Source organism: Solanum pennellii, chromosome 2, assembly GCF_001406875.1.
Source record: "Solanum pennellii chromosome 2, SPENNV200".
NCBI lineage: Eukaryota > Viridiplantae > Streptophyta > Magnoliopsida > Solanales > Solanaceae > Solanum > Solanum pennellii.
In genome coordinates this window covers 43,239,201-43,250,661 of record NC_028638.1, presented here as the reverse complement: position 1 = coordinate 43,250,661, position 11,461 = coordinate 43,239,201, and the positions used below count along the sequence as shown (strand labels likewise).

The 11,461-nt window shown below is 30.5% G+C and overlaps 2 protein-coding genes and 1 pseudogene across 2 annotated transcripts; 2 read left to right on the top strand and 1 right to left on the bottom strand.

Annotated features, from left to right (window-relative positions):
- Positions 1 to 107: 107 nt before the first annotated feature.
- On the bottom strand, positions 108 to 1,737 carry LOC107010608 (berberine bridge enzyme-like 28). The gene has a single exon (XM_015209887.2). It carries the CDS (start codon positions 1,735 to 1,737, stop codon positions 130 to 132), a length of 1,608 nt encoding a protein of 535 aa, XP_015065373.1. The 3' UTR covers positions 108 to 129.
- Positions 1,738 to 5,913: 4,176 nt separating this feature from the next.
- LOC107011907 (berberine bridge enzyme-like 28) lies at positions 5,914 to 7,678 on the top strand. Its single transcript, XM_015211590.2, has one exon. It carries the CDS (start codon positions 5,950 to 5,952, stop codon positions 7,558 to 7,560), a length of 1,611 nt encoding a protein of 536 aa, XP_015067076.1. The 5' UTR covers positions 5,914 to 5,949; the 3' UTR covers positions 7,561 to 7,678.
- Positions 7,679 to 9,146: 1,468 nt separating this feature from the next.
- Positions 9,147 to 10,832, top strand: LOC107010040 (annotated as a pseudogene).
- The last annotated feature ends 629 nt before the right edge of the window (positions 10,833 to 11,461 follow it).

Here is an 11,461-nt window from a genome sequence, read left to right as displayed (position 1 = left end):
TCCATCACATTAGCACATGAAGTCTGATCTGGACTCAATCAGTTAAAACATCTCACACTTTGTGTATGTTGATAATATATATATATATATATATACCATAGTAATGATTTTCTCAAGAACAAGTTAAGCTTAAGATAATAGAGGAGGAATACTTTGTTCATTCCTAAAGAAATTTGTTGGATCAATTTTTGTCTTGATTTTGACCAATCTATCAAAGTTGTTCTTAAAATATTTCACTCCCCAAATTCTTGCTTGTTCATAGCTTGTGTTTCCATTTATATTGTTCACTCCTAAATCAACATCTCTATAGTTGAAATAAGCTGCTCTAGGAGATTTTGATACATACTTACCCATGTATCGATAAATTTTTCGACTCCAATCTATGCTTTTCTTAGAATTTTCCATCTTCACCCAAAAAACCGCGTACTCGATCATGAATATATTTCCACCTCTATGAGGAAAAGGAGTTTCAGATTCTGATATCTCACTCAACCTTCCTCCATAAGGACTAAACTGTAATTCAGCGCCTGCGTTTTCGCCCAATTTGTTGTATAGTTTCCATATACCTTCAAGACCCTTTATAGAAATTGGGTGTTGCACATAGTCTGATTTCAATTTAAAATACAAACGTTTTTTAGTTGTGGTATTCCAATTTAGTAACACATCAGGTGTTGTGCCCTTAGGGTAACCGATATAGAAGAAGATAACTGATTCAATCCAACTCATCTCAACGCAATCTTCTTTCCTTAATTCTAGTTCAGGGAAGATGTTTTGCATTTCGCGGAGGAGTTCATCTACTCCTCCAACAAACAGGGTAAAGAATATGGCGTGGATACTCCTTTGTCCGCGCTTGAATGGAGAAGAAATATTGCTCCTCAGGAAGAGCCTGAGGAGGAGATTGTCATCAACTTTGTCCGCGATATGTTGCCATTTGTAGACTAGATGAGTTGCATTTTGTTCCAACGTTCGTGTCACATTGAATACAGTTACCTTTTCAGGAATATCAAGTAATTTCACCTTCCATGAGATAATGAGACCAAAACTAGTCCCTCCACCTCCTCTAATAGCCCAAAAGTGATCCTCACCCATTGATTCTCGATCCTGAATTAATCCATTAGCATCAATTAGTTTTGCATCAATGATGTTATCAGCAGCAGTACCGAATTTCCTTGCCAACATACCATAGCCTCCACCACTAAAGTGTCCACCAGCACCAACATTAGGGCAAACCCCAGCAGGAAAGGCTAATTTTTTACTTCTTTCCGCGATTCTATAGTAAAGTTCCCCTATGGTCGCGCCAGCTTGAACCCAAGCAGTCTTTTTTCGGGTATCAATGGATATTGATCTAAGGTTTCTAAGATCAATTATGAAAAAAGGGGTGTCCGAAGTGTATGAAAGTCCCTCGTGGTCATGTCCACCGCTTCGAATTCTAATTTTTAGGTCATGTATCTTAGAGCAATGTATAGCTGCCTTGATTTGAGATTCTTTGGTAGGAGTGAAAATGATTGATGGTTTAAAGTTGGATGTTATCCTTTGATTATCTGAAAAAAAGGAGTTAAAAAGGTTGGAATATGATGAATTTTTAGGAGTGTGTATGACTTGTGATATTGAGTTTGAGTTTTTAATTTTGTGAGAAAGGCATTGAAGAAAGTCATTAATATGAGTTTTATTGGGCCATGAATATGATGATGATGAAAACAAAATTGAGAGAAAAACAAAGATTGTTAACTTAGTCATAATTGTTGGAATAAATTGAAACTAACAACTTGTATTTATAGTTATAATTCACATGGAATATGCAGGGGTTTCCTCATGGCTAACGTGAATTATTTGTTTTTATTCTTATTTTTATTTTAGGGGTCATAATTATTACTCCTCAATTCCATTTTATGTGAAATATTTTGATTAGGCACAGAGTTTAAGAAAGAAGTGAATATTTTTAAATCTTGTAGTCGCTGCAATGGCTGCCTTTGGATTTTGTGGCAATATTTCTATTTTTTCTACAAAAAAGAAACAATTAATGCTATTTGATTTTGAAAATTTTACTTAAATAATGGATTTTGTTTGATTAATTACACTTTCTAACGTTACTTTTTTATTTATTATCATTGATGACATAATTTGACTGTGACAAAAAATAAAGAATTTTTTTTAGAATTAATTAATTATTATAAACTAAAGTTTTTTTGATTTCTCCCTATAAATACAAGTTGTTAATTTCCATTTTCTCCATCATCAAAATTTTCAACAACAAATAAAACAATCAACTATGAACAATTACTTAGCAATTTTTCTCTTTCTCTCAATTTGCCTAATTTCATCATCATGGGCTAAGAAAACTCCATTTATTAAATATAGTTGTTGATATTAAAATAGTTTTAATGTAGAAGTTCAAATTTTTCATTTTCTTGATGACTCGAATCTACAATCTAAAGATTGATACCATTTGGGATACTATTGATACCTTCTATCCTCTTTATATACTTACTTTTTTGTTAGTTCAATCAGGGGCGAAGCTATAGCGACAAAAAGTGGTTAGTTAATAGGAAAATTATACGATGTATATAAGGTTAGAATTGTTTTTTTTTATGTAAACAACATGAATGTGGACTAATGTAAAGTGGAATATTCCACCCTTCAAACATATTTGGCCACTCATATGCTTAAAACAATTTCTCTTTTCCTCTTAGTGAAACAACGATATACTTTTTCTTGCAAACAAATAATTTATTCTAAGAAATTAGGTAATACGTATAGTTTTAAATAAGACAAATTACACAACCAATAATCGATAATTTCAATACTCTTAAAGGTGAATGCCTTGTAAAGATTGAGTAATCTGATTAGCAACAAAGTCTTGATGATCATCAAGTTGACCTGATTGAACAATCTGCGTCTCATCATCTTGATCAATATTATGATCATTATCATTTCGTTTCTGATTCTTAAACATCATGACAAATATAACGCCTTTTTTGTCAACGTTGCATCGAGAATTAATCGTAGGCGCAACATAATATTCTCTCGTATGCCACTCACTCTTTCTGATTCTCTTATTCTTTTCACCGTCATAATAGAACCACCATGAAATTTTAGCGTACCCCAAAAGTCTCTTGTTAGGATCGAAAATCGAATCGATTTTGCCAGTAAATTTCCAAACCCCACGTGAATCTTTATAAGCAGACGATCTAGCTCTTTCATTCTTCTGATTAGTGATCAAATAACGCACGTTCTTATTTTTTGGCTCTTCTGTAGATTGAAAAATTTGCGATGGAGTAAACATTCTGATTCCATAAATATCATCAACTTTCATAATAGTATGCTTATGAGGAAAAGGCTTATTGTCAATTACGTAACGCACCAAATAATCCATCATATTCTTATCTGTTGACTTCCAATACTCATTAATTTTGTCCATTGTTACAAAAATTGAAATTTAATTACAACAATAAGAAGAAGATTAGGGTTTTTTTATTGGTATATATTATGGAAAGTAAAAGCTTTCCTAGTCTTAATGGGTTAGGGTTAATAAGTGCAAGTCCGATTTAGTATTGGATTTAACTTTTATAATAATACAACTTTGATTTAAGGGAGAAAATATTAAAATTCTGTGAGACTTTGAAAGACGTGTTAGATTTAAGTTAGGATTCTACAAAATATATTTGATTTTTGTTAGAATTCTTGGAGACTGTATTCTTTTGAAGAGTTATCTAGAATATTCTGCCAAATTCATGAATTATTCTTAAAGATTAAATTTAAATCATCTTGGTTTGAGAAATACGATACTAACGATCTCGAATCATTGATAAATAAATCTTATGAGAGATAATCAATGATTCGAATTATATTAAATTCATGAATATATTCATCCAAATAAATAGTATAAATTAATATAGTTGAGTTAATTATTTAAATTCAATAAATATGAATTTAATTGAAATCTATATTAATTGATTTGGAATACACTAGATTAGCCCAGTTGGTAAGCCCAATTTAATTTCATCCCAAAGGTCCAATTTGGCGTCACGTGACTAGGGGTGTACAAACCGAACAAAAAATCGAATCAAATCGAAAACAATTTGACTAGCAGTTTGGTTTGACTCAATTTGGTATTGAAAAAAATTCGACTATATTTGAGTTGGGTTGGTTTTAACTAAAAGAAAAACAACCGAGACCAAACCAACCCGACATTATATATGTAATTTTAAAATTTTATTTTATACATAAAAATATTTACTTTGATGTCATTTTAAAATATTTCTTATACTATTCATAGTTTTTATCTTTTAATATATTATTTCAAGTTTAAAACTTAGAATTCGTAATGGTCCAATAAAGATTATAGTTCATAGATATTGATAATTATAATAAAACTTAAATCAAAAATCAAATTAATACTAATGCAAAAAGAAAATCAATTCAACACTAAGAATGACAATAACATTAAATGTTTGTTCTTTAGTTTTACATTGGTTTAGACAACTATAATACATAATCTAATTTTACTTTTTCTTAAATATTTAGTAATGTAACTAATACTTAGTAAACTTATTTTAGCATGAATTAGTACTTTTAAACTATAATTATTTTCACTATGACTTTATAATATTTATTTTATATGATGATTTCATTATATTTTTTTATTGAATATTTTTGTGTCATCAATACTCATCTCATATTTTGTGTTTTTTTTAAGAAACACCTTAGATAATTGTATTTTGTTTTTGACTAAATAAATATTTGGAGCACAAGTTAATTATATATTTGTTTGCAAACTTTATCGAAAATAAAAAAATCTGAAAAAATTCGAAGTTTATTAGTTTGGTTTGATTTATTAATTTAAAAATTCGACACAATGATTTGATTTTGTATTTGAAAAATCCGAACCAACCCGAGGTTGACAATCCTGATAAAATCCAAATTTTATTAGTTTGATTTGATTTATAAATTTAAAGTTTTACACGAGTGGTTTAGTTTAATTTTTAAAAAATTCAAACTAATCCGATCATGTATTCCCCTACATGTGACAAATGCCGTGGAATGCAAGTCAAACAAAAAGTTAATAAAATCATAACATGTGATTTTATCCGTACAAAACTAAATTCAATAACTTTGTTTTATATTTTTACATATTTAAATAACTTTTTGAGATATTTACTCGTCACAATGTACAGACAACTTAAGTTCAATGTATTATAATTTATGCAGGACCACAATTACAAGTCTATCAATATTATTATACCTTCTCATTTTTTACCCGTGGAGATATATGTACAATATATTATATATGTAGAAATTTATCACATGATATTTTCGTATTAACATCTTTATCCATATATATCATCTAAAGGTCAAAGTGAATTTGGTAATGATATTTTTGGGTTAAAGTTTATCACAAAACCCCATCAATTTTTCATTAATTTAGAAAAAATACAATGTCTTATTAATTAAGGTATAGTTTGACATTATATTTAAAAATCAAGTCGGACAAACGTGTACGTTAATGACCAGAATATTTGTTTAATCTTTATGTTCCAATAATGCAAACGAAATGTTAAGTTTTATACACAAATTCATTAATTAAGAGAGACATAATACATTGCTGATTATATAGTAGATAATCTTATCTATTCGACTATACAATTATATTAAAGTATTAGGCTATTATAATCAAATCTAGAAGATATGTAAAATTCAAAATAAGAGAACTTTTTTTTTCTCTAATTAGTTTAATAATGATAATATAAATAATTAGACGCATGTTATGACCCTAAGATAAAAATTAAAACAAATCTTCTATAATGAATAAACATCACAATTGACTAATCCTTTGGTGCTTGGATTTCAAACTAATTGAACTTCTTTAATTCCCACCTAGCTAAAACTATAAGTAGAAGTTGTTAGTTTCTATTTTCTCCATCATCAAACTTTGCAACAACAAATAATCAAATGATGACTAGTTTCAACAAGTTAACAATCTTTCTCTTTCTCTCAATTTGCCTAATTTCATCATCATGGGCTAATAAAACTCATGATGACTTTCTTGAATGCCTTTCTCATAAAATTATGAACTCAAACTCAAAATCACAAGCTATCCACACTCCTAAAAACTCATCATATTCAACCATTTATAACTCCTATTCAGATAACGTAAGGATAACCTCCGACTTCAAACCATCAATTATTTTCACTCCTAATGATGAATCTCAAATCCAGGCAGCTATACATTGCTCTAAGATACATGACCTACAATTCAGAATTCGAAGCGGTGGACATGACTATGAGGGACTTTCATACACTTCGGACACTCCTTTTTTCATAATTGATCTTAGAAACCTAAGATCAATATCCATTGATATCGAGAAAAAGACTGCTTGGATTCAAGCTGGCGCGACCCTAGGGGAAGTTTACTATAGAATCGCGGAAAGAAGTAAAAAATTGGCTGTAGTTGCTGGGGTTTGCCCAACTGTTGGTGTTGGTGGACACTTTAGTGGTGGAGGGTATGGCATGATGTCACGAAAATTCGGTACCGCTGCTGATAACATCATTGATGCAAAATTAATTGATGCTAATGGACGAATTCAGGATCGAGAGTCAATGGGTGAGGATCACTTTTGGGCTATTAGAGGAGGTGGAGGGACTAGTTTTGGTCTCATTATCTCATGGAAGGTGAAATTAGTTGATATTCCACAAAAGGTAACTGTATTCAATGTGACACGAACGTTGGAACAAAATGCAACTCAACTAGTCTACAAATGGCAACATATCGCGGACAAAGTTGATGACAATCTCCTCCTCAGGATCTTCCTGAGGAGCAATATTGAATCTCCATTCAGGCGTGGACAAAGGACTGTCCACGCCTTTTTCACTACAATGTTTGTTGGAGGAGTAGATGAACTCCTCCGCGAAATGCAAAAGAGCTTCCCAGAACTAGGGTTAGTGAAAGACGATTGCATTGAGATGAGTTGGATTGAATCTATACTCTTCTTTGCGGGTTTCCCTAGGGGAACATCACTTGATGTGTTACTAGATTGGAATACCACAACTAATCAAGAGTACTTTTTCAAAGGTAAATCAGACTATGTCCAACACCCAATTTCTATAAAGGGTCTTGAAGGTATATGGAAACTATACAACCAATTAGGCGAAAATTCGGGTGTTGAATTACAGTTTAGTCCCTATGGAGGAAAGTTTAGTGAGATATCAGAATCTGAAACTCCTTTCCCTCATAGAGCTGGAAATATATTCATGATCGAGTATGCAATATTTTGGTTGAAAATGGAAAATTCTAAAAGAAACATAGCTTGGAGTCGGAAACTTTATCGATACATGGGTAAGTATACATCAAAATCTCCTAGAGCAGCTTATTTCAACTATAGAGATCTTGATTTGGGAGTGAACAATAAAGGAAATTACACAAGTTATGCACAAGCAAGAATTTGGGGAGTAAAATATTTCAAGAACAACTTTGATAGATTGGTCAAAATCAAGACTAAAATTGATCCAACAAATATCTTTAGAAATGAACAAAGTATTCCACCTCTATTATCTCAAGCTTAGTAGTAATTAATTTATGTACTACTATAGTACTGAAAAATAAATGTAGCCACGATCATTCCAAAGATTATGTAAGAATATTGTGTACGAATGATTAATGAAACAACTTTTTTTTTTTGTTTCTAAAAATGCTCTTTTTAACAATAGAATAAGATGACCATGGATAAGTCATTTAATCAAACAAGTTTGCTTTGATACAAATCATGTAGAGTGATTTCATAAGAGAAGAGTCATATCTTTAAATGATTTTATTGATAACACACTAAATTTAGTGACTTGCTAAATAATTTGGTTACTTATAAATATGTACAAGTAACAAAAATTATTTTATAATGGTTATATATGTATCGTATCAACATGTATTGCTACTCAATAGATAATGTATAATCGTGTATATATGATGTAAAATTATAATTATTTTCCATCCGATAGCGTCTAAGAAAATTATTAGCTTCTTTATCCATATTTATCATTTAAATGTCAAAGTCGATCTGGTCAATGATATTTTTGGGACACAATACATATAGGAAGTTTTTGATACAAAACCCCATCAATTTTCATAAATTTAAGAAATTACAATTTATTTATTTTTCAATTGGTTTTCAAAGTCCGCATTGAAGCCCTGATTAAATTCGGATTACACACTGTCATGACCCATTCAGGGATGGGGCTTCCAACAAAATTTTCTCCAAATTCAGGGCTCAAACCCGAGACCTCCAAATAAGAGTGGCAAAATCTCATTACTGCACCACAACCCATGTTGGTAATATTTACGTTAATGAACAAAGTATTTGTTTAATCTTTATGTTCCAATAATGCAGAGGAAATGTCGAAGTTTTCTACACAAATTTCTTTATTTAGAGTATTATATATAATATATATTGATAGTCAAATATAGAAGATAAGATATGTAAGATTTCAAAATGAGAAAAAGATTTTCTCTAATTTGTTTTATCGATCGTTATCAATGATATGAATAATTTTACCAATAATGCTAAGTATGAACATAATATAAAAATAAAAACTTATAATATTCCACGTTATAATATATTATTATTATTATTATAATAAGCATAACAATTATTGACTAATCTTTGGAATGTATATATACACTTTTCAATTACTAAAAAAGAAATGCACGCAGAGTTCAATTTTGCTTTTTTAAACTACGGATTAAGAAATGTTTTACGAATAATGTAGGTATAAACAATAATATTACTCAATTTGTTCTAAGTTATATGTGTCGTTTTTTTTTTTTTGCTAAGTACCAAAAGTAATGGTATATTTTTATATTTAATAATAATTTGATTTTAAAATACATATTTTATTCTTAATGAATGATTTATGATCATGCAAACATCAGCGGCTTATTTTTAGACACTAAATTTTAAAAAAAAAAATTCTTAAAACTAGTCACATAAAATTAAGATGGAGAGAGTATTAATAGTTTAATACCATGTGCCACTCTTTTTTCTCTCTAGCTAAAAGTATAAATAGAAGTATTGTTTCCATTTCTCCATCATCAAAATTTGTAACAACAAATAATCAATTATGATTACTTTCAACAACTTAACAATCTTTTTCTTTCTCTCAATTTGCCTAATTTCATCATCATGGGCTAACAAAACTCATGATGACTTTTCTTGAATGCCTTTCTCACAAAACTATGAACTCAAACTCAAAATCACAAGTCATTTACACTCCTAAAAACTCATCATATTCCACCCTTTATAACTCTTTTTCAAGTAATCTAAGGATAACTTCCGATTTCAAACCATCAATTATTTTCACTCCTAATGATGAATCTCAAATCCAGGCAGCTATACATTGCTCCAAGATACATGACGTACAAATTAGAATTCGAAGCGGTGGACATGATTATGAGGGACTTTCATACATTTCTGAAACCCCTTTTGTCGTAATTGATCTTAGAAACCTAAGAGCAATATCCATTGATACCAAAAAAAAGACAGATCTGATTCAAGCTGGCTCGACCCTAGGAGAAGTTTACTATAGAATCGCGGAAAAAAGTAAAATATTGGCCTTTGTTGCTGGGGTTTGCATGCCCTACTGTTGGTGTTGGTGGATACTTTAGTGGTGGAGGCTATGGCATGATGTCACGAAAATTCGCTACTGCTGCTGATAACATCATTGATGCAAAATTAATTGATGCTAATGGACATATTCAGGATCGAGAGTCAATGGGTGAGGATCACTTTTGGGCTATTAGAGGAGGTGGAGGGACTAGTTTTGGTCTCATTATCTCATGGAAGGTGAAATTAGTTGATATTCCACAAAAGGTAACTTATTCAATGTGACACGAACGTTGAAACAAAATGCAACTCAACTAGTCTACAAATGGCAACATATCGCGGACAAAGTTGATGACAATCTCCTCCTCAGGATCTTCTTGAGGAGCAATATTGAATCTCCATTCAGGCGTGGACAAAGGACTATCCACGCCTTTTTCACTACAATGTTTGTTGGAGGAGTAGATGAACTCCTCCGCGAAATACAAAATAGCTTCCCAGAACTAGGGTTAGTGAAAGACGATTGCATTGAGATGAGTTGGATTGAATCTATACTCTTCTTTGCGGGTTTCCCTAGGGGAACATCACTTGATGTGTTACTAGATTGGAATACCACAACTAATCAAGAGTACTTTTTCAAAGGTAAATCAGACTATGTCCAACACCCAATTTCTATAAAGGGTCTTGAAGGTATATGGAAACTATACAACCAATTAGGCGAAAATTCAGGCGTTGAATTACAGTTTAGTCCTTATGGAGGAAAGTTGAATTGAGATATCAGAGTCTGAAACTCCTTTCCCTCATAGAGCGGGAAATATATTCATGATCGAGTATGCGATATTTTGGTCGAAAATGGAAAATTCTAAAACAAACATAGGTTGGAGTCGAAAACTTTATGGATACATGGCTAAGTATGCATCAAAATCTCCTAGAGCAGCTTATTTCAACTATAGAGATCTTGATTTGGGAGTGAACAATAAAGTAAATTACACAAGTTATGCACAAGCAAGAATTTGGGGAGTAAAATATTTCAAGAACAACTTTGATAGATTGGTGAAAATCAAGACTAAAAGTATTCCTCCTCTATTATCTTAAGCTTAGTAGTAATTAATAAATGTACTCTACAATAAATTGATACTAGAAGTTGTGTATCTATATTTTCTTTCTTTTGTGTTGACAATCCACAATAGTACTCATTGAAAGTCACTTTGGGTTAAGGTCAATGCGGACGTAATTTTAAAACTATTTATAATACGTTAAAAAGCATTTTTTTTTAAAAATCTGTTTTGGATTAATTAAAGGAAAAATTAGCAAACCAGTCAAAATTAATAACTTAATTAGTAAAAAATTCACTACTTTAAAAATATTAGTTAAAATGTCAAAAATGTCATTATTTTGAAAAAGAATATGTATCCTAATTAAACCCCTATTTTATCTCCTAAAATAATAATTTATTTACATTTCTATGTATATCCATAGTTCACTCTTCCCAAATTATTTTAATTTTTAAAAAATCAAAATCTGCAAATTTTTCCCCATCTCTCTCTTCCATATTTATCCCATAAGTGAAAAAAATAAAATTCACTCTCTCCATATTTTCATGTTCATATTCCTATTCAACCTTCAAATCCTTCTTCTCTTCAACTCTAATTTTTTTATTATCTTCTACCGAAATATTTTTTTTATCTTCAAAATCTGAATTCACACAAATTTCTCTAATTAAGGTATTTTCATTGTTATCTTCTTTTTTTAAATTAATTTTCTAATTTATTGTTGTTTAAATCACTGGTGAAGGGTGGAGAGCGAGCGAATTGGAAAATAAATAAAATTGGAATTTGGTCGGTTTTTAATTACTTTTTCTCCTTTTCACACGA

What these genes read in the sequence shown, in the direction of transcription:
- LOC107010608 (XM_015209887.2), bottom strand. Translation starts at nt 1,737, where the DNA reads ATGACTAAGTTAACAATCTTTGTTTTTCTCTCAATTTTGTTTTCATCA.
- LOC107011907 (XM_015211590.2), top strand. Translation starts at nt 5,950, where the DNA reads ATGATGACTAGTTTCAACAAGTTAACAATCTTTCTCTTTCTCTCAATT.